Genomic DNA, 24,929 nt, shown 5'->3' on the forward strand with positions numbered 1-24,929 from the left:
GAGTGCGCCGTGTCCTGGGGATGTATTGGTGTCCTGGTGGGCAACCTGGCGGGGTGTTGGTAGGAGGCTCGGTTGGAGGAAGAGTTTCAGAAGACCAAGTTATAGGAGAGACATTGATACTTTCGTGAAGGATGGTTTACGGAGTTTCAGATTTCTCTTCGAGAGCGTAGCATCTGGATAGTGCATCACCCTTTACATTTTTCACCCCTGGGCGGTACGAGATGGTGAATTGGAAGCGAGTGAAGAATAATGCCCGGCGGGCCTGTCTGGGATTGAGTCTTTTGGCTACTTGAAGGTACTCTAGCTTCTTATGGTCAGTGAGGACCTGAAATGGGTGTTTGGCTCCCTCTAGCCAATGCCTCCATTCCTCCAGAGCTAGTTTGATGGCCTGCAGTTCCTGATTTCCTATGTCGTAATTTACCTCCGCCGGGTTGAGTTTCCGGGAGAAGAAGGCACATGGATGGAGGCGGCTGGGGTTCCCCTGCTGCTGAGACAGGACCGCTCCCACTCCGGTGGTTGGGGCGTCCACTTCTACAACGAAGGGCCGATCGGGATGGAAATGGAGTGGGGCAGTCGTAAAGGCCTCTTTCAGGGTTTGGAAGGCTTCTGTGGCGGTAGGAGTACAGGAGAGAGACTTAGGTTTCTGGCAGAGTAGACTGGTAAGAGGACTGGTGATGGAACTGAAGTTGCGTATAAACCGCCTGTAGAAATTGGCAAAGCCTAGGAAACGCTGTAACTCCTTGATGGTGGTTGGAGTGGGCCAATTCTTGACTGCGCTCACCTTCCCCTTGTCCATCCGAATGCCACTGCTATTGATGGTATAGCCAAGGAACTGCACTGAGGGCTGATGGAAGGAACATTTTTCAGCCTTGAGGTAGAGCTGGTAGTCCCTCAGGCGTTGCAGGACCTCCGCAACGTGGCGTTGATGTTCTGCCAGGCTCCGGGAGTAGATGAGGATATCATCGATATAGACCAAGACGAACTTGTGGAGGAAATCCTGGAGCACTTCGTGAATGAAATCCTGGAATACGGAGGGGGCGTTAACAAGTCCATATGGCATGACACAATATTCGTAGTGACCAGTAAGGGTGATGAAGGCGGTCTTCCACTCATCCCCCTCACGTATCCGGATGATGTTGTAAGCGCTACTGAGGTTCAACTTGGTGAACACAGTGGCACCACGGAGATGTTCCAAGGCAGCAGGGATGAGGGGAAGTGGGTATCTAAATTTAACTGTGATGTTATTGAGAGCTCGGTAGTCTATACATGGCCTCAAGCCTCCGTCCTTCTTCTCCACGAAGAAAAAGCTTGAAGCAGCAGGGGAGGTGGATGGACAAATATAATCTTGGGCCAGCGCCTCCTTGATGTAATCCTCCATGGCCTTCTCCTCGGGAATGGATACTGGATAAATCCTTCCTTTTGGCACTGGTTCAACCGGCAGCAGATCGATGACACGGCCGGTGTGGAGGCAGCTTGGAGGCCCGTTTAGGGAAGAAGACGTCGCTGAAGGGGCCGTAGGATTGAGGAATAGCGATGGACTGATTTTCAACTGGGCTCTCTATGGACGCGGTGTAGACTGGGAGAGGTTCAGGGGAAGGTGTAACTGGAACTGGACAACCGAGATACATGATTGGAAACAGGCCTCGCCCCACTTCTGGATATCGCCCGTCTTCCAGGAAATCACGGCGTTGTGCTGCTCCAGCCAAGGATGCCCTAGAATTAAGTCAGCGGTGGATTCCTCCAGAACCAGCAGATGGATCTCCTCGTGATGGAGTAGTCCAGTTTGGAGGGATATGTGGCCCACACTATGGCGCACGCACCTCCTGCTTAGCGGCCTAGCGGTGATTGTGTGGACCTGGTAGGCTGATGGCATGGCCGTGGTAGGGAGTTTGAGCTGACGGCAGAGGGCGTTGGAGATGAAGTTGCTGGCTGACCCAGAATCTGGTCGGCAGAGTGGTGTGGAGGAATGCGGCAGAGTGGTGTGTGGAATGACTGAAGCCTTTTCAATAAGGCAGTGTAACTGCACAGCCATTGGTTCATGTAGTGAATTAAAAAACGAACCAATGGCTTGGTGGCAGAGCTGCACGAGCCTATAGTGACGAAGCCCACCAGAATGGGGGGGGGGGCTATCTGGCTATATAGGGGGACATATCGCCATAGGATCATCAGATTTCTTCTCCTTCAGCAAAGACAATTATATTTGCTGATACTACGAGACTTGAAGCTTCGCCATAGAAACACCTCGCAGTGGATCAAGAGCCCTCTCTGCTTAGCTGATTTGCCGCTTCCACAGCCGCCTTCAGCATCCGCAGCAGCACTGGTCTTCCAGATCCAGAAACTGACTCCGCCTCTAACACCCTCCCATTTTATTCCTCCAAGGAACCTGCTAGGAAAAAACAGCAGGGCAGAGGACCTTGGTGCCCTGAGATGAGCGATCTCATGCTGACCCCACTCCAGACCGTATGTACCTGTGTTCCCAGACCACGTCCTGGTCAGATCAGAAAGCATGACGGTAGTGTCCTGCATCGCCGGGAATGACTCTCCTCAAAGCGCTTCTTTGTTCTAGTAGAGCTCCTCTTGGAATGGGCTCAGATGAACTTGCATTTGCAGAGAGCGACGTATGTGCTGGGCAAGTTGAACCAAGGAGCGGATATGCTGTCCCAGAGCAATGTCCCCTCAGAAGAGGGGATGCTCCACCCACAAACAGTTCCGAAAATATGGGAGATTTTTGGCAAGGCGGAGGTTGACCTCTTCACCTCAAAAGACAACTCTCATTGCCCAACTTATTTCTTGAAGAGACCCGCAACTGTCCCAACCTCCTCCTTTACGCTTTACACCCAATCACCCGGAAAAGGATGTTCATGACCAGAGGTGCACTTGCTGCATTCTGAAAAGTTTAGATGTATCTACACCTAGATAGCTTTAAACTTATCCTTTACAATAATGAAATACTAATTAATGTTGGACAGTATGACTGTGTGTATGCTGTGTGCATGCCCAGTAAAGCCAAACATATCCCTTATAGACTTAACCGTGCACATTTTTCATATCGCAAGCTTTGTGTGTGTGTGTGTGTGTGTGTGTGTGTGTTGTGCCATGGCATCAGTGATTTTAATTTTGACCACAGACATAATGTCAGCAAAATGAAGCATTATAAAGTAAATAAAATGTAAATAAAGTACATAAAAAATAATTTGATCCTGCAGCTCCAAACTCCCAGTGTCATTTAGAGTTTAGCTCGAACCCTAATTAAGCACACTTGAAGCAGCTAATCAAGCTCTAACTAGACACACTAGAATCTTCCAGATAGGTGTGTTAAGGCCAGTTGGAGCTAAACTCTGCAGGACATTGGCCATCCAGGATCTAGTTTGGAGACCTCTGTCCTACATGTTAATTTGCACAGGCTTTTTGATCGTAACAAATAATGTAAAATTATTTTCTTAGAACAGGAGATATGCTGTCTCTCGCATCACATTATCAGTAGTTTATGTGGTCTTGAAGAGGATTCTTTTTTTTTTCTCTCTCATCTGGACACGGCCTTGACTTGGACTCAAAACTTTCGGTCTCGACTAATCCTGGTCTTGGACTTGTCTTGGACTCGACAAAGCTGGACTTGACTACAGCTCTTTTAGTTAGTAACCGAGTTAGTTAGTAAGCTGTAACTACAGAGTAAGATAGTAACTAAACGGGTAAGTTAGTAACCGAGTAAATTTTTATTGTGATTGTAACTTTAATTAAAACTTAGAAAATAATTCTTAAATTCTTCTTCTAACTTTATTTTCACCCAAAATCTAAAATTATTTGAGTGTGGTTTATTTTTACTATCCTAAGAGTGTTTTCTCTCAACATTGAGAATGTTCATTAACTAATAAACAACATCTTAAAGATGCTTTGAGAATGCTGATATAACATTTTTATCTCTCAACACTACAAGAGCATTCACTGAGTAAAAATAACATCATAAAGCCGATCAAAGAATGTTGTTCTAAGAATGCTTTTCTCTACATTATGAGAATGTATATCAAATATTAAATAATGTTTACTAAACAAAACGTCTAAAGGATCTCTGGAAATATGTTAGTGGAACTTGTGGGAATGTTTCCTGTTATCTGCAGACACACCTTCCTGCGGTGAGATGGCACTATGAAGAAGGTCTCGATGTCGTGTTTGAGCAGGAACGAGTGTCTCTCGCGGCCGTTTCCCGGCTCCACCTCGTAATCTCCATTCAGACAGTCCAGCGTGGAGCGAGTGATGTGCACCTTCCTGTAGAGCGAGCAGACGAGAGGAGAAACAGCTCTTAACAGCTCAGGGTCTGGAGAGGAGTGTGATGATGAGTGTTTGGGATCCTCACCCCGGCAGTCCTCCAGCCTCCATCATGTTAGCCAGCGTCACATCATTCGACCACACGTCATACTGCCACTTCCTGAGACCCAACACGCCACAGAGCACCCGTCCCGTGTGCAGACCCACACGCATGTTCAGATCCACCTCTGTAGCTTCAGCCACCGACCTGAACAACACAATCATGCCCAACAGCTCCATAAAACAAGATTTACATGAAAAGTAGTTTAAAGAGCCTTAAATCCAGCTGTTTACACTAGCTGTCAGAAGACTTTTTACACGGTTTTAAAAGAAGTCTCTTCTGCTCACCAAGGCTGCATTTATTTGATCAAAGATACAGTACAAACATCAATACTGTAAAATATTATAACAATTTATTATAACTTTTTTTCTGATCATTGTCTGTGTTGAAAACAGTTGTGCTCTGAATATTGTTGTGGAAACTGTGATACATTTGATTTTTTGAAGAATAGAAAGATGAATAGAGTTCAGAACAGCATTTATCTGAAATAGAAATGTTTTGTAACACTGTAAATGTATTTACTGACACTTTTTATCAATTTAATACATCCTTGATCACAAAAAAAAAAAAAAGGAATCAAAAAAGTATTTTGAATGGAACTGTATCACGGTTTCCACAAAAATATCATGCAGTAAATCAGTATATTAGAATAAATGTGACACTGAAGACTGGAGTAATAAAAAATTAAAATACAGCTGCGCATCACAGAAATAAATTACAGTTTAACACATATTAACATAGTAAACAGCTGTTTGAAATTGAATTATAATTTCACAATATTACTGTTTTTGATTATATAAATGCAGCCTTGACAAGCAGGAGAGTTGTGGCCAGTTGTGTCCAGTATATTGTAATATGTTTATGTCTAACTGTAACCAGTAGGTGGTGCTGCACGTATACACTTTTGTGTGATAACTCCAGAAGATGCAGATTTTCACCTTTTTGTTGCTTTGCCATCGGATTTGTTGTTGGGTAAGAGAATAACTCTAAAGTATATAAAAATAGTTATGAACAAAATATGTAAAGAGTTCCTGGAGGATAAAGTGACTCTACTTTTTTAAATCATGACTGTGGTGATTTGAAATAAAAAATCTAATCCACACACAGATGTGTTGTGGCCAAAAAATCTTCATCAGGGATAGTTTACCCAAATTAATTTGCTCACCCTCAGTTTGTTGCACTGTTTATTATCCAACTTATCCCTTCAGAAGACATGCAGGTAAAGGACACACGAGGGAGACTAAACGATGACGGAAGGATCATTTTTGAGTGAGTTTACAATTTAAGAAGTAAAAAGCCAAATAAATAAATAAATAAGAATAAAATTCAATTTTAAGAAGGGCATGTTGCTAAGTTTTATTTCAAAAGTTCAAATGGTTTTCATCAGACATCTTTAAACGGTTTTGTCCACATGGTTCTGAAGATGATTTGGGGAAGATTCAGTTATCACAAGGAAAAGTACATAATATTCATAATCATAATTCAGATGTCTGAGACTTTGACTGAGACGAGCCAGAGTATTCCTCAGCACATATCCTCACAGGAGGACTGGGGAAGCAGCGCTGGATATAGTACACACTGGAGTCAAGTGTGTGTGATTGAACACTCGTCACCCAGCTGCCCTTGAGAAGAGCCTTCATCAGCGGCACACACTCACGTGATGGTGTCGATCATGTCCAGACCCATCTCCACGCAGCAGTGAGCGTGATCCGTCTTGGGCTGCGTCAGGCCGGACACACAGTAGTAGCAGTCGCCCAGAATCTTGATCCGCCGACAGTGATTCTCCTGCAGATGAAGAAAACATGAAGCATGAGGCCTGTTTCACACAGGAAACCCAGTCCCTACCCCTACACCAAACCTTACCCATAATTTATTCCTAAAATCAGTTCCTAACCTCACTGAGATAACACAGACATAAGTTTCGTGCAATTATTCTGGCAGGATCAATTCATTTATGGAAATATTTCATCATTCACTGGTGCGCTCACTCAGTATTTATCAAAAATGCAACTGTGCTTGTGTTTTGCCCCAGGACAGCATTTCTGAGTAATTTTTTTAATTATTTATTTTAGTTTTTAGGACCGTATTATGAAGAGCGTGCAAAATAAATATCTCTAGCAGCAGTGTGAAAGTGAATAGCACAACTGCAATTAACGTTATTGGTATAAACATGTCTACTGGTACAATGCGTTACAAGACTAAACATGCTTCATCTTTTTCAAAAGCCTCCGTTTCCACAATCCATACTACAACGTAAAAACCACATGTTCAAATGCATCTGCTCTGATTTAAAGATGCATTTTCAACGGAAACTGTTTAATGTGAACAAGGCTTGAGGAATTGTCAAAGTCAGCAACACTGTAGGCTACTCAGGCAATTTCAGCGTGTCCCATTTAATGTCACTCACCCTTCCACTTTCCCACGGCCTACAGCTAAAGCAGACAAAGCAACATGAAGCTGCTTCTACTTGCCACAGGTCCACACATCTCAGTTTTTCCATCTTCTTACTTCTAACCCCCTTTGTTTCTTTCAGTGGCTCTTCAGGACATCACACCCCACTCCCTTCTTGTACAGGGTTTATATGAGCGTAGTTAATTTGAGTCCTGCAGTACGAGTTCAACACAGTCTAGTGCAGGAATTTATACCTATGATATGATACCTTGTAAAATATCAATAGTCAATTAAATTTCCAATACCATGGTGACATCTGCTACAACATTAAGGGCATAACATTGAAACAGTTTTAGAAATGTCTGTATGTTTAAAAAGTTAAATGCAGACCAACCTGGTGCAATCTGATGTGATCTCAGTCATCCAGACCACATCACATTCACAGAGAGATTTTATGAAGCCAAATAAATTAAATACAACAAAAAATATAGTAATATATATATAATAAATAATCTTATATTTGTGTTATTACTATTATTATCTCTAAGACAGAAATATTTTATATTGTAATACAATTATATTTTAACTGCACTTTAAAAAAATGAATATTTAAACTTACAGTATAAAAAAAAAAATACAATTCTTATGTCTTAATTACGGAGCCCCTAAAAGGACATTTATGGTTATTTTTTTTTTTTTCATCAAAAAAATATTTTTACTTTTTTTTTTTTTTTTTGCATTCTCTCACAAAAATTTTTTGTTTCCTTGCGGTGGTTCATAGTTTAGTATGTTCACAATGGAATGGTTCGTAGAGTTTCATTTTAAACTTGGACTCAAGTATAAAGAAATACAGTCAATGTTTAGTTCAAGGCACGGGACATTCACAACACTTAATGTGCCCTAATGTTTTAAAACAGTGACAGAGGAGGAACAAATTTGATAATAATAAATATCGATAACATTATAAAGCTAATATAAATGACCTTATTAATAATATTACTGTGATAAGGTTCAAAGAGTGGAAGGAAGAAGACAGGATTAGTCTTAGAACTCGTGGTTTTATTAAATTTCTTTTTGGTACAAACAAATAAAAGTTGTGCTCACAAAAGCAGATGAGCCCAGAAATGAGTGTACTATTTGTGTTTTCACCCTCACCCTCATATAGAGAGAACATTTGAACAAATGAGTAAATGAGTAATGAATAAATCTCTCATTCACATCATGTCTGGGGCTGGTTCATTATACCCGAAGGGCTCTAGCTCTTTCCTTTTACTTGACGTGTTTATTAGGTGTCACACAATCTACATTACAATCCAATCCAAACTAAATCCAGAGCTTTTCACTTGATTTTTGCAGCTGAGGTTTTCATTTTCAGACTCATCAGGATGGCTGTCATTACTGAAAATTTGAGACTGGGCTGTCTTTCCCGAAACCTTAATGCTATGTCGTTATTAAGTTATACATTAAGTTCTACCTTACGTTAATACATGTTTCCCATACGCTCTTAGTTAAGTATACCTTCTGTAAGTCATTAGTTCATAGGGTTAGTCTGGACCACTCTTAGCTGTACCTATCACTGTTCACAGTTCAAGCCGCTAGTGGCCACCACAGTGAAAGAAGCTTCTTCACATTTCAGTCATTTACAATTCTGTGGCAAGAAAAAGTGCAAAACCAAATAAATATTAAAATTGTAAAGTTGTAATACATCCAGTGTTCAATTAGTGTTCAGTTAATTAAAAGTGTTTTTATGCAAAGAATTAAACTGTCATCAAACTGATGGCTGTTCTAATATAAAAAGGCACACTAGCTTGCAAACAATTAGGCAGCACATAATTAGGAGTCTATTTAAAATGAATGAATGTGATTGGGAGTTTGGTCAAACTATGGCAGGGAGACAGAAAATAGCTGTCCTTGTTCGAAATCAAAGACAGCTGCGTCTGCAGAGCCAGCTAGTGTACTGTGTATGCACTTGCATAATCATTTCTCATAATAGTATCAGAATAGCTATTGTGTCAAACGATACAGTTCTACAAAAAATGTGCCTGCCACAGGAGCAAATTCAGCATCTTTTACATCTTGTTGGTCCAGCTTTGTTGAGGCAAAGTCAACAGAGCAACCTGTCCTCCAACCAATAGGCTTGTATAGGTTGTTTGTCCAAATCCCTGAAATATACGACCCATCAGAGCTTATACTACAATTGTGCCCCTATCGGCACAAGCTCGTTTTCATATTAATGTTTTGTACTATTTTATTTGCCCTCTGGTTTGCGTTTCATGTAGCTCAGTTGTAGATTATTGCATTATACCTTGATATGTAATAAAGCTATCATGGGTTTGATCCCAGAGAACAGACGTGCACGAAAATGTATATTCTCAATAAATCATAATTTAGCATGATTTCTGTGAGGGTAAGGTTTAGGGGTGGGGTTAGGTGTTGGCAATCGAACGAATAAACCACCTACAGTAGTAAAATATGTAGGAAATACTGTGAGATCAGTGTAAAACGCCCACACATTGCTTTTAAATAAACCTGAGTTTTGATTGGTAATGACGTTATAGGTCAATTCATGACGACAGATGCAACGCAATACTGTCATTATTTTTTTTCAATTAAAGCTTCTTTAAAATGTAAATATAGGTCGTAATGAATGCTTGCACAAACGACCTATATGGTCGTTTTTTGTTGGAGGACAGGCTCCAACAGAGCTACCCCCTATAAGCCCTGAAATTTGGCTGCTGTGCTATCCATTTTTAAACTCGCAGTTATTGGATGTTGAAGCAGATTTTGTTTCAGAGCTTGTCTAAACAATAAAAAGAAGAAAGTGGATCCTTAATGTCCAAGATCAACATGTGTCATTGCTCCAATAAAATGCATATGCTTTACAGTAGGAACATGTCAAACCTTTACAATAATCACAGGTCTTGAGTATGCTTAGTGAAGTGGTCTTGTGAAACACAGCCTCACTCTAATCCTGATCCATAACTGATCCTGGGTCAGCTACAATCACAACTGCTTTCCCATGATGCAAAGTCGGTGAGTCTGCACGTCACACCATATAAACTCTTAATTGGATTAAACTGAATCTTCTGAAGTGGTTTTGCCAAATGAAGAGCGTTCCACTCCACAATCCTCTTACATGTCTTATTATTGGGATCTTTCCCACAACTCGATTAAGCTGATGACTATACTATATAAAACAATACTTAACCCTATAGATCGGTCCCTCTCCTGTCAAAACTGTGTTCATTCAACTCTCTCTTTTTTCTTTTATAAGACATTCAGGAGAGGAGTAAAGGAGCAGCTAAAACTCTGCAGCTGGCATAAGGTCACTCCAAATCATCATTCTAGACCTGTCCACTGCCTTCAACAGGGGAAACATAAGATGCTTCTTGCTGTTAGAGGATCTGTAGTTCACTGACATAAGCAGATCCTTTGAGGGTTTGTTGAGGCAAAGGGTAAACACTGGGGTGCCACAGGGTTCAGTGCTTGGTCCCCTCCAATTGTCCATATACACAACCTCTACTGTCACTACACAGATGATACACAGCTCTAATCAGGGCTGATTAAATGAGCTTATCTCATATAACCATTATAACCAGGTCAAAACGATGCCAACTACAATATTAACTCTTTCTGTGCCTGCAAAACACCACCAGACCTGCTGAGACCATCACAACTCTCAAGAGCCAGCTCAAGATACTCATCTCCCACAGGCACTTATTCACCCACAACCACCAAAAATACAGGCACTGCTCATGTTTTATATTTCCATAGTAACCTGCTTTGTCCTTCCTGTTTTATTCACTTCGACACAAGTTCAGGTTTATCTTGGAACTACAATAAAAAGGTTCTGTTAATACTGTTGACATCTCTAGGATAAATTGCTTCTGTTTTTTTTTTCAGTTTTTTTTTTGCCTCTCTCATTCATAAGTGTGTGTTTGTTTTGGAAATTTGGATAAAAGCATTGGATAAAAGGTGCTTTTAGTACGTTTTTCTTCTAATAAAAAAAAAAAAAATTGTACACTTAAAGAAACAGTGCTATTGGATATTTTTTGTCAACCCCACTTCAGAAACTTCCCTGGCTGAAAATATGTGATTTTGATGTAGACTTTTTTTCCTGAATGAGGACAAACATAAAGACTTCATGAAAGCTAAAATATTAAACATCTCAGATGTCTATATACTGAGTAATCTACTATATTGTAATGGAGGGTCAAAATGACAATTTTCACCTGGGATTCAGAGCAAATACCTTTTGGTGGTTCCCAAACTTTTTCGACTCGCAGCCCACACAAACAAACGCATATGTTTGTGCGGCCCACTGCAAAAAAATTAACTGACCCCACTATTGTTGGGTTAATAACTTAGAAGCTAGATTGTTAACTGTCTTTATTGAATAAATTGGCAATGAACAGAAAATAACTCAAGCTGGCAGCACCGCTTGGTGAAACTGCTGTTGTTCTGTAGCATATGCAGCAAAAATATCTAACATAAATTGGCGGTTTATTCTTAAACCAATCAGCGAGCTCGAATAGTGGAAGCATTATTAGTTTAATATTTTTTTCTTATTTTATATATATATATATATATATATATATATATATATATATATATATATATATATATATATATATATATATATAGATATATATATATATATATATATAGATATATATATATAAAATAAGAATATGTATATAAATATATATATAAGAAATGATGTAATTATGTTATGACTTAGAAATTTTTACAAATGTGAACAATATTACTATTTCTTTTAATGGTAATTGGCGGACCACTTGCAATACCATCGCGCAGGTTGAAAACCACTGCTTTAGAGAAAAATTACTTTAGAAAGATAATTCATTATGTTATTGTCACACAGAGAACTTTTGCAATCTTTGTTGCAAAAAGTTATGTTTATATATAGTGTACCCCTACCAAAAGTGACACTTTTTTAAAAATATCAGTAAATATTTAGCAATACAATGCACAACAATTTAACAACAAATCTTGTACACATACTTCAGACACAGCATAAGAATGGAGATAGTGTCTAAAGTGATTATATGGATGAGTATGTGTGAGATTCAGCAGACAAACACAAGGAGTATAAGTGGATCAAACGAAACGTGGAACTAAGAGACCTGCAAGGAAACAAACTCATACCACAGATCGACAATCACACTGAAAACGGAGCACAGACCTGCTGAAAGACCTTCTGATGCTGACAGAAACATGTCTGTGTAATCCATGGATTAAAGGATTTCATAGGCACATGTGAATGTAAGCTATTCTAATGTCTAGATTACATTGAGATACATCTACATGTTTACTTGAACAGGCACACGTCTTCACGTTTGAGCACCTTCACAAACCCTAATGAAGACAGTAAGGAGAGATTTAACTGGTGAGAGCATACAAGACACTGAAAATGACCCTGAATGAAACACCCTGATATTTATCACTAAATAATATTCAGAAAAAAAAAAATATTCCCAAGAAAGAAAATATCTGACATTCAATATATATATATATATATATATATATATATATATATATATATATATATATATATATATAAATTGCTATTTTATAATCAACAGTAGGCTATATATGTTAAAAGAAGCCCAGATTCTATTGGGTCAAAAATGAAAAAGTTTACTGAAAGTTTGAATATGAAACTGGCAAAAACACATTATTTTCCACATAATGTACATTATTGTTTCTCCTCTATGCCCCCTCATGATTCTGAAAAGTAAGGTGTGCTCTGATTGGCCAGCTATTCAGTGTGTTCTGATTGGCCAAATGTTTTAAGCTTTTGACAGAAATGTTACGTTCCTCAACATAAACTGTTATGGCGTGTCCCGGCGTGAACCGGCATGACAGGACAAAAAACAATAAAACTCATTACAAACGAGGCAGTTGTTGTATCCAGTGGGGACAAAATTACAGATTATAATGACTTATACTGTCTTTCTATGTGTTGCATTGCATATCGCGCCACATAAACATTAAACCATGTCTGCATTTGTGATTGGAGAAATGACAAACAACAAGTCTACTCTACACTGCTCAAACTCATGTATGAATCATCAGTGACAAATTCTTTAAATATGAAAACTTGCTTACAGACTGTGAGTCAATAATGCCTGAATGTCCTTACAAAGATTGAGGAATAGCCCACGGATTCGAAGAAGGAGCGGTCGGGGGCTTGCTGTCACCACACGTGACGACCCAGGGCTGGACTCTGCTTCACTCGCTATGAAATGTATTTCCTCAGTGAACAGCACGGATCAGCTCCAGGCATGAGAAAGCAGATATCATGCTCTTTTGGATGGCCAAACAAAGTAGTTTAATTTTCACAATGAAACACGCAGCTTCTCCACAAAATGGCGCTGGCGGCAACAGAGAGAAGAAAAGGTACGTCTTCTTTTTTTTTGCGTGAACATTTGGCCCGCGTTATGCAAATCTTCCCACATAGTGACGTAGAGATGTGGGGGCGTGTTTTATAAAAATATCTCTTTGGATTTGAGACTTTAGTCTTTGCAACTTTAGATCTTCTTTATGCACCAAGAGCTTGTAAAACTCAGAAGAGAAAGTGATTTCAAAACATTTCAGCCGGTTTATATATATCGTGGATATATTATTTACCTGATATTAGATGCATTCAAGCGCTTCATACTACGGTGATTATCTCTTCAGCACGCAGTGCAAGCAGGACAAACAACAATGGAGAATATTAATAACTATGAGTGGTACTGTCATACACATAATTATATATAATGAGAACACCATTCCAATAAACCCTGGTGAGTTTTTATAGTTTAGTTGACAGTGTTTCTGAACGTCATTCAGAGCCCCGCGGATTTGTTCATGTGCATTCGGGTCCTTTTTCCAGATAGCCTATAATCCTAATATTAATGTTATGTTGTATAAATAACGAAGTGTATTCTACATGAAATTATGAGTTTAATCCCATTGATTAAAAACTTGCTATAAAATAATGTTGTAAAAAGAGCACTATGGTAAAAAAATAAATAAATAATAATAATAATAATAATAATAATAATAAATAAGTGTGAATTGTTGTGAATTGAACTGACATTTTGTGTTAACTATCTTTTAAGCAAAACATAAAACATTATTTACCCCGTTTGTATCTGTGAGGCGTTCCTTACATGTTTTCTCTGTATTAAAGTCAGTAATTCAGGCTGTCTAACGTCTGACTTGACCTATACAGTCCATAGACTTGACTCAATGTATTTTCCCCTGCACCCAAACATATGATTTGACTATCAGTCGAATATCAGCAAGATTCGAAAATCCTTTCTCGGGGACACCCCTAATATACATAGAATAGTCATAGTATAATAGAAATATTCTAAAATAGAATAGTAGTAAAATAGCACTTGTGTGCATACACAATATCATATTGACAATTAATTCCTAAACCCCCAATTTTTGTATTTATTTTATGAAAACACTTAAAGTTCATTTACAAATAACACTGTAATTGTTCTTTTAAATAAAGATAAATCTCCATTTATAAAATACTTTATTGAATACCGCATTATCACCAGTAAGATAAGTGATTACACAGCTATATTTATTCACACGTAATGCAGAGAAAGCCAGAAAAACCTCTCAAACTGAAGAAGTATTCCTAAAATCTGAGAAAATGTGCAACTCACCGTGGCGAGCTCATCAAACTTGCCGAAGAGCTCGTTGAGGAGTTTAACGAGTTCCTGCGCTGTGCACTGCGACGCCAGACTTGTGAAGCCCACGATATCCGCAAACAGGATACTGCAGGAAGAAACACACAGAAAACCATTAGATGCTTCCTAACACTTCACATGAGGAAAAACACAGACATGTATTTCTCTCTTAAGAATCTGCTGTTTGTCCATCAGGACTAAAAGAGACGTATATTGTATTTATACTCTATATGTGCAGTTATATTTAGTGAAGTGAAATTCAGCAAAGTATGGTGACCCATACTCAGAATTTGTGCTCTGCATTTAACCCATCCGAAGTGCACACACTTCGGAAAACACACATTGTTAACACACACCCGGAGCAGTGGGCAGCCATTTTTGCTGCGGTGCCTGTGGAGCAGTTGGGGGTTCGATGCCTTCCTCAAGGGCACCTAAGTCATGGTACTGAAGGTGGAGAGAGAAATGTACATGCACTCCCCCCACCCACAATTCCTGCTGGCCCGGGACTCGAACTCACAACCTTTCGATTGGGAGTCCGACTCTCTAACCATTAGGCCACGACTTCCCTGGGTTTAAATCTGGGTGTCAGAGTTTTATTGATTGCTCATCTGATTAAGCTTGCAGTGAATTGTGTAATGTAAGAAGTGTACTGTCAGGAGACTTTAGCTCAGGTGTGTGTGAAGGTTCAGTCACAGAGGGTCTGTCCCGTAATACATGATCTAAACCGAGTCATTGTTCAGTTTCATTCAGTTGAGTGTTGATTCATCCATCCAACCATCCATCCATCATCTTCCGCTTATCCGGGGCCAGGTAGCGGGGGCAACAGTCTAAGCAGAGAGGCCCAGACTTCCCTCTCCCTAGCCACTTCTTCCAGCTCTTCTGGGGGGACCCCGAGGCATTCCCAGGCCAGCCGGGAAACATAGTCCCTCCAGCGTGTTCTAGGTCTTCCCCGGGGCCTCCTCCCGGTGAGACGTGCCTGGAACACTTCCCTGGGAAAGCGTCCAGGAGGCATCCGAAATAGATGCCCGAGCCACCTCAGCTCGATGTGGAGGAGCAACGGCTCTACTCTGAGCTCCTCCCGAGTGACCGAGCTTCTCACCCTATCTCTAAGGGAGCGCCCAGCCATCCGACGGAGAAAGCTCATTTCGGCCGCCTATATCCGGGATCTTGTCCTTTCGGTCATGACCCACAGCTCATGACCATAGGTGAGAGTAGGAACGTAGATTGACCGGTAAAACGAGAGCTTTTCCTTACAGCTCAGCTCCTTCTTTACCACGACAGACCGGTACAGCGACCACATTACTGCAGAAGCTGCACCGATCCATCTGTCAATCTCACGTTCCATCATTCCCTCACTCGTGAACAAGACCCCAAGATACCTGAAGTCCTCCACTTGAGGCAGGAACTCTCCACCAACCTGAAGTGGGCAATCCACCCTTTTCCGACTGAGAACCATGGCCTCGGACTTGGAGGTGCTGATTCTCATCCCAGCCGATTCACACTCGGCTGCAAACCGTCCCAGTGCACGCTGAAGGTCCTGGTCTGAGGATGCCAACACGACAACATCATCCGCAAAAAGCAGCAACGAAATCGTATGGTCCCACACTCTCCGGCCCTTGGCTGCGCCTAGAAATTCTGTCCATAAAAATTATGAACAGAACCAGTGACAAAGGGCAGCCCTGCCGGAGTCCAACATGCACCGGGAACAGGTCTGACTTACTGCCGGCGATGCGAACCAAGCTCTTGCTCCGGTTGTACAGGGACCGAACAGCCCTAAGTAGGGAGCTGCCGACCCCATACTCCCGGAACACCCTCCACAGGATGTCGCGAGGAACACGGTCGAATGCCTTCTCCAAGTCCACAAAACACATGTGGACTGGTTGGACAAACTCCCATGAACCCTCCAGCAGCCTGGAAAGGGTATAGAGCTGGTCCAGTGTTCCACGACCGGGACGAAAACCACACTGTTCCTCCTGAATCCGAGGTTCCACTATCGGCCGAATTCTCCCCTCCAGTACCCTGGAATTGACTTTCCCAGGGAGGCTGAGAAGTGTGATCCCCCTATAGTTGGAACACACTCTCCGGTCCCCCTTCTTGAAAAGAGGGACCACCACCCCGGTCTGCCAGTCCAGAGGTACTGTCCCCAACCGCCATGCGATGGTGCAGAGGCGTGTCAGCCAAGACAGCCCCACAACATCCAGAGACTTGAGGTACTCGGGGCGGATCTCATCCACCCCCGGTGCTTTGCCACCGAGGAGCTTTTTAACTACCTCAATGACTTCAGCCCGAGTGTTCCTCCGAGTCCCCAGCCACTGCTTCCTCAACGGAACACAAGTCGGTGGGATTGAGGAGATCCTCTAAATATTCCTTCCACCGCCCGACGATATCCCCAGTTGAGGTCAACAGGTGCCCATCTCTACTGTAAACAGTGTTGGTAGGGCACTGCTTCCCCCTCCTGAGGCGTCGAACAGTTTGCCAGAATCTCTTCGAGGACAACCGATAGTCTTTCTCCATGGCCTCACCGAACTCCTCCCAGGCCCGAGTTTTTGCCTCCACGACTACCCGGGCTGCAGTCCGCTTGGCCTGTCAGCTGCCTCCGGAGTCCCACAAGCCATCCAGGCCCAATAGGACTCCTTCTTCAGCTTGACAGGATCCCTTACTTCTGGTGTCCACCACTGGGTTTGGGGATTGCCGCCTCGACAGGCACCGGAGACCTTACGGCCACAGCTCCGAGCAGCCGCAGCGACAATGGAGGTGGAGAACATGGTCCACTCGGACTCAATATCTCCAGACTCCCTCGGGATCCGGTCGAAGCTCTGCCGGAGGTGGGAGTTGAAGATCTCTCTGACAGGGGGCTCGGCCAAACGTTCCCAACAGACCCTCACAGTACGTTTGGGTCTGCCAAGTCTGTCCAGCTTCCTCCCCCGCCATCGGATCCAACTCACCACCAGGTGGTGATCAGTTGACAGCTCCGCCCCTCTCTTCACCCGAGTGTCCAAGACATATGGCCGAAGGTCTGATGACACGATCACAAAGTCGATCATTGACCTCCGACCCTTGGTGTCCTGGTGCCACGTGCACTGATGGACACCCTTATGCTTGAACATGGTGTTTATTATGGACAAACCGTGGTTAGCACAGAAATCCAATAACAGAACACCGCTCGGGTTCAGGTCAGGGGGGCCGTTCCTCCCAATCACGCCCCTCCAGGTGTCACTGTAACTGCCCATGTGAGCGTTGAAGTCCCCCAGTAGAACGACGGAGTCTCCAGTCGGAGCCCTTTCCAGCACCCCTCCCAGAGACTCCAAGAAGGCTGGGTAGTCCGCACTATGGCTGTGCCATGCTGGGCGACGTCACGTTCCTTGATTTTAATTTTGCCATAAGGGGTTTTGTGAACTGTTCTTAGTCTGGCCCGTCACCAAGGAGCTGTTTGCCTTGGGAGACCCTACCAGGAGCATATAGCCCCAGACAACATAGCTCCCAGGATCATTCGGGTACTCAAACCTCTCCACCACGATAAGGTGACAGTTCAAGGAGAGTGTTGATTCAGTTCAGTTTAATATCAGACTAGATGTTGAAAAAAATCATAAATTATGGTCTATACAATGAATTAATGTTTTAATTATGAACTTTCTTAATTGTATTAATATTTTTTTTTCTCAGAAAACAAAAGTTAATATGAACAGATTTAAGTAAGTTAGTTAAGTAAGACTTAAGTAACTCCTCCTCGGTTTCACAGACAAGACTTAAGCCTAATTGTAAGTTTGAGCTATTTCAACTGAAAGAAACTTGTACTGACTGATCTTAAAATATATCAGTGCCTTTGTATTGTCTGAAGATGCACACCATTGATGTTTTTATCAAAGGCACTTTAAACATCAATGGTGTGCATCTTCAGACAATACAAAGGCACTGGTAAACATTACTTAAATGTCCTAATTGAACTACGGTCTGATCCTGGCTTTTTCTAAGCCCTGTTTAGTGAAACTAGGCTATTGTTTCTCAGGTAAATACTGTATATCTTGATAAAATATGATCATGCTGAGGATGAGCAGAATCATTCAGTCAATCAAGATGCTGAGTGACAGATCATGTGATTGCTAAGTTATTTAAGTGATTGTTAACCTGTTGCTGTGGTTGCTAGGGTGTTAACCTGTTGCTGTGGTTGCTAGGGTGTTATGAATGCATCTGAGCAGGGAGTGAAAAAGTTCAGTATTGATTAATACTCTCTCTCTAGCAGGTGTGTTTCATGCTGGGAAGCCAGAGTGTGGCGTGGGGTGTGAGAGCGGTGCACTTGAATTTGTTTCAACTTTCCCGTTTTAGATGGTGGGGTTTTCTTTTGTCTCATTTATCACTTTTTATCTCTTATTTTTTGTTATTATTTTTGAAAAAAAGAAGAAAAACAAATCGTTCCAATCCGTTTGTTGATTTAGAAAACTATCTCCCTAACGCCGGTTTTCTCAATCATAATCGATGTAAAGTTGCTCCGGATCAAGTGTTTATGGTAGATGTTCTACAAGCAATGGGAGAAATTGTGGGGCATTGCATCTTTGGTCAATACATCTCTCAGCTCAGGGTGTGTACCATCTGTTGTGCATGCTGTTGTGCAACCACTACTGAAAAAGAACTTCCAATTTGTCTAATTTTAGACCTATATTTAAACCCCCGTTTTAACGAAAGTCTTGGAGAGAGTTGTTTTGAGTTGTCATTTATCGCATAACCCTTAAATGGTTTCAATCATAATTGACAGACAGAAGTTTTTCTGTTCACCTTGGTGAATTTTCATAATCTGCCCACCCTCTTTTTTGTGGCGTCCCTCAAGGGTCAGTATTGGGCCCTATGTTGTTTTCTTTGTATATGCTGCCCTTGGGATATATTTTTAGAAAGCACAATATCACTTTTCACTGTTATGCAGATGATGTACAGATTTATTTGCCTGTCCAAACTAATGACAAAGCTTTGTTTCTGTCGTTAATGAATTGCCTGAAAGATTAAAAAATATGGTTGGATCAGAACTTTCTTTGTCTTAATGAAAATAAGATTGTTGTGTTTGGTCGTCTTGAGGGTTTGAGTGCTTGTGTAGATGCATTTGGTAATTTAGGGTTATATGTTCCTCCATTTACCAAGAATCTCGTTGTGATTTTTGACAGTTTCTTTCAACTAAGACTGTTGGCTAAAGTCAAGCCCTACTTGCCACGTAAGGAATTTGAAAGTGTAATTCATGCTTTTATAACATCTAGACTAGACTACTGTAACTCTTTATATGTTGGTCTGGATAAGTCATCTCTTCAATGTTTACAGTTAGTCCAAAATGCAGCAGCTCGGCTTTTGACTGGGACTAAAAAGTATGAGCACATTACCCCTGTCCTAGCACTACACTGGCTTCCTGTCCGCTTCAGGGTTGATTTCAAGATTTAATTGTTTGTTTTTAAGATTTTAAATGGGTTGGCGCCTGCGTATTTATCAGAGCTTTTACATGTCCATGCCCCAGTTAATGCACTGAGGTCATCCAATCAGGTGCTCCTCAGTGTTCCAAGAACTAGGTTAAAAAATAAAGGTGACCGGGCTTTTTCAATTTGTGAAATAGTTTACAATAGTTTACAGCTTAAAATACTTCGCTGATGGTAACACATTTGTTGAATCGGTAATGATTGCTCAGAAGTCTGTTGGTTACGAAGTGACTTCGAAACAAAAAAGATTTAGGCTGAAAAAAATTCATGACGGCTGAACGTAAAGCTCAAAATGATCAGGTAAAAATGTCAAGGCGGAAAAAATAAAAAGCACATGGGTGTGGGATCTATTTTTACATTTTCTTTTTTCTGCTTTTTCTTTTTCTGTTTCTTTTTTCTCTTTCCTATTATGCAGATTCTAAGAGTGGGATCTTTAAATGTTAATGGGTTGAGGGATGGTGGAAAAAGAGCTTTACTATCTGAATTTCTTAGGCTTAAAGAAAATAATGTAATATTTTTACAAGAAACACATAGTCATTCCAATAATGAATCAGCGTTGAATTTGTGGTGGGAGGGGGAAAGCATTCTAAGCCATGGCACTAATATCAATGCTGGAGTAGGGATCCTGTTTTCAGATAATATTGATGTTCATATTTTATCAGTAACAGAATTGGAGAAAGGGCGGGTTTTGATTGTGAAAGCTGAAATTCATAATAAAATATTTGTTTTTACAAATATTTATGCTCCAAATAGAGGTACAGAAAGAACCTTGTTATTCAAAAAGTTGGGAGATGTTTTAAAATATTTTACCCTGGATGAATTTATAATTGTCGGTGGTGATTGGAACTGTGCTCTTAACTTTCTTTAAGACAAAAATAATGAGGAACCAGATAGTGTTTCAGCTTCTTTCTTAAAAAGTGTTATTGTTCAACACGAATTTATTGTTTTATTGTTTAAGTTTTATGACTATTCATGACATGGATGCTCCCACTGCATTTTTTTTTTTAATTTAGAAAAGGTCTTAAAGAAACAAAATGAAATGCACTGTTTAACAACACCAGATGGACTAAAGACCTTTGATTCAAGAAAAATGCAGAAGATTGCAGAGGATTTTTATCCAGAACTATATAAAAAGGAGGACACCGATACTGGATGCATTTCACAATTATTACAACAACTTCCTACCATCTCTAAAGAGCAGAGTCAGTCTCTGGACAGTGGTTTCTTTTAAGGAGTTAACTGATGCAGTAATGCAGATGAATGCTGGCCGTGCACCTGGAATTGATGGACTACCAGTGGACTTTTATAAGACTTTTTGGAAGATCATTGGAAGAGACTTTTATGGGGTGGTTCAAGAATGTTTTTAAGATAAACAATAGTTTCCCAATAGTTGTCAATGGGCAGTATTGTCACTGATACCTAAGAAAGGAGACTTGAGTTTCCTAAAAAAGTGGAGGCCTGTTTCAATTCTAACATCTGACTATAAGATAATAGCTAAGTTATTGGCCAGTAGAATGAAATCTGTTTTGGGGGATATAATACATCAAGACCATTCCTATTGTATTCCAGAAAAAATGATACATGATAACATTTTTCTGATAATTTTTTGGAGATATTTTGGACTACTCTAAACTTTATGAAGTAGATGTAGGTTTTTTGTGCCTGGATCAAGAAAAAGCCTTTGATAGAGTTGACCATGGTTTTCTGTTCGAAACATTGTATGCGTCTGGGTTTGGAAATGTTTTTATATCTTGGATCAAACTCTCGTATATGAATGTATCTTATATTTTACCGATAGGGGGTGGTTTAAGTCAACCTATAAGAATACAGAAGGGTATTAGGCAGGGGTGTCCACTGTCAGGTCAGCTTTATGCTTTAGTAGTGGAACTACTTTTATGTCTACTAAGAAAAAAATCTGTCTGGTTTAAAGATTGGTGATGATATGTATTCTGTTAAACTGACTGCGTATGCGGATGACATTACTGTAATTGTGAAAGAACAAAATGATATTGATATTATTAATTACAGTATTGGATTGTATGAGAGAGCATCTTCCGCAAAATGCCGTGTAATGATAAAACAAAAATGCATTTACCAGTTATCCCTGAGAATGTTAAGTGGGTAAAAACTGGTTTTAAGTTTTTAAGAATTATTATGGGTTCTGAAAACTACCAAAGAAAAGAACTGGGAAGGTGTGAAGGACAAAGTTTGTGCCAGATTGTCAAAATGGAGCTGGATTTTGCCTCAACTCTCCTAAAGAGGAAGAGTGCTGGTCATAAATAATATTGCCGCCTCTATCCTATGGCATCGATTAATTGTATTGAATCCACCAGAAGATTTTATTGGAGGAGTCCAAAAATTTTTTGTAATTTTTTTCTGGTCTGGACAACATTGGCTACGAGAGTCAGTTTTGTATCTGCAGGTTCATGAAGGAGGTCAAGGTCTTATGGATATTAAGTCTAAAGTGGCTGCTTTTAGACTGCAAACTGCTCAGAAACTACTTTATCATCAGTCTCAGAGCTGGATAAGAGTGGCTTGTGCCTTACTGAATCGAGTGAGATGGTTGAATTTGGATCGGCATCTCTTTTTAATGAATTTAAAGGAGATGGATCTTAGTGGGCTCCCATCTTTTTATGCCTCAGTACTCAATGCATGGCAGATTTTTATTGTCAAAAAGGGAGACTTCTGAAACACAGACTCTTTGGGATCTTGAAGAACCCTTAATTTTTAACTCTCATCTACCCAGTGCGATATTGGATTCTCAGACTGTACGCACGAGTTTGGTGAGAGCAGGAATATATAAGATCTGCCATCTTAGGTTAAATGACCAGTGGATTAGTGCAGAAAAACTGGCCATAAAGACTGGTATACGTTCTGTTCGAATTGTCCAAAAGCTGCTAGCTGAAATGAAAGTCTTTTTTCCTCTTCTGCCACTAAAAGCTGTAAAGTCAAAGAATGTATTCCCCAAGATCAGTGTGACTGTGGATGTAAGAGACTGCAAGAATTTGAAGGAAGTCTGCTCTCTTTCAGGACGCCTGAACTTGGTGTTTTTAATAGTACTTCTAAGAAAGCTCTTTATTGTGTTTGTGTAAAATATCTCAATTTAAGAGCGTTAAAAGAACTTTCAGAAACTAATTGGACTGAATTTGTTGATTCTGGTACTTCCCCAAAAGGTAGTTGGATGTCCTTATAAGAAACCAATTGAAAAACAAAATGGAGATTTGCAATGGCGAATTTCACATAGGATAATAGCAAGGAATAAGGAATAAGGAATAAGGCACGTTTGAAATATGTTTAAGGCTTTGGTAAAAAGTAGGTTAATTATGGATTATATATTTTATGAATTTGTAAATGATACTGATTCTTTTTTTCTTTGTGGGGTACTAAAGGTATTTTATGTCAACCAAGTAAAGAGAGAGGTTGTGTTATAATGTTATGAAATGAAATTAATTTTAATGTGAGCTAATAACCTATTCATGTATATGTAGGTAGGATTTTATTTGGTCTTGTGTAATATAATATTTATTGTTTTTTATTAAGTGTCTGTGAATAAAAGAAGCTTAAATGTCAAAGTCTCTCTCTAGCTCTCTCACGCACACACACATACACCCCCCCCCCCACACACACACTCTTTCTTTCTCTCTCTCTCTCTCGCTCACTCACACACACACACACAGACACACACACACACACACAATATATGGTATATGTGGTTTATGGGGGCTCTCCATAGATGTAATGATTTTTATAAATATAATTAGTATAAGCTGTTCTTGACAGCTGAAAATGAATAATATTCAACAATCAGTGCCTCATTGAGGTCCCCGTGTCTCTGGGACTGAATGATGTAGGGCCTTGGAAATGAAGATTCTAAAAGAAAAGTTTATTAAGGACTAGAATCTAAAATCATATTGCGATATCTTTTAGACTTCTTCAGTTGTAGCCACACAAACTTTTAAAAATAATACTTATGGCACTCAGACAGTTATGTTCAATGCCGTTGTTCTGACAGAAGGAAACAAGATACATTTTTAGTTTCAGAATTATTTGTTCTTCAGACCTTCTTCTTTAAAAGAAAAGTATCATATTTTTGCAAAGTGACCCACATTTGGTTTTTGACCAGTGAAAATGTGAAAATTTCAGTGATAATTTCTCCTGGAGCCATATTGAGATCCCAGTATCTCTGGAACTGAACCATATAGGGCCTACAATGATAAAAGGAACATTTTTCAAGACCCGATATCTAAAAGGGCATTAATTAATATATATATATATATATATATATATATATATATATATATATATATATATATATATATATATATATATATATATATATACTTTTTGAGTTGCAGGCTTGCAAACTTTGGAGAAAAAACTTGAGAAGTGCTCTTTCCCCATTTTTGAATGGTCACCATTGGCACATAATGCAATAAAGATGGCTCAAGTCAACAGAATTTACTAAAATAGCTAACAATCTCTGTGTAATGATAACATTATGATGCAGCCATCTTTCTTAAGTCAAGTTTACCCCCCTGTAATCTCAGGTGAAAATTGCCAAACGTTACAAAATTACAAAATACTGGATTACTCAGTCAATATTCATCCATGACATTTAAAATTTGGGCTTTCATTACTGTACATGTCTATCTTTCTTCAGAAAAAAAAATTGAGCAAATTAAAAAATTTGAGCCGTGAACATCTGGTTGAGCTGACACAAAATGACTCTATAATGACTTAACCATGATAATGCTTTGTAATTATTAAATATAGCAAATAATATCCTTTACCACTGACATGCAGAAATGTGTTATTATGTTTATCTTATTGTCAAATTAAAATGATGATGTGTAAGAAAGCTAATGAAATTAAATCATCTCAAGTCTTTGTCTAAATTAATGCCTCTTTTGAATGGCATTGTATATATTTCATATCCATGTGTCCTGTATATTTTAAAGTTACTGTTATACAGTCGATCAGATACAGAGGAATAAAACTATCAGCATC

At 40.0% G+C, this 24,929-nt stretch overlaps 1 protein-coding gene across 1 annotated transcript in view; it reads right to left on the reverse strand.

Moving 5' to 3' along the window:
• LOC127950468 (adenylate cyclase type 1-like) overlaps window positions 1-24,929 on the reverse strand; it is a 50,622-nt gene that overhangs the window by 14,604 nt on the left and 11,089 nt on the right. The window contains exons 4-7 of the mRNA XM_052547550.1: window positions 14,449-14,560; window positions 6,021-6,148; window positions 4,352-4,510; window positions 4,122-4,263 (exon numbers count right to left, since the gene is read on the reverse strand). Of these exons, the coding sequence (XP_052403510.1) occupies window positions 4,122-4,263; window positions 4,352-4,510; window positions 6,021-6,148; window positions 14,449-14,560 (541 nt within the window). The remainder of the gene's footprint in view (window positions 1-4,121; window positions 4,264-4,351; window positions 4,511-6,020; window positions 6,149-14,448; window positions 14,561-24,929) is intronic.

This window comes from Carassius gibelio, chromosome B2 (assembly GCF_023724105.1).
Source record: "Carassius gibelio isolate Cgi1373 ecotype wild population from Czech Republic chromosome B2, carGib1.2-hapl.c, whole genome shotgun sequence".
Taxonomy (NCBI): domain Eukaryota; kingdom Metazoa; phylum Chordata; class Actinopteri; order Cypriniformes; family Cyprinidae; genus Carassius; species Carassius gibelio.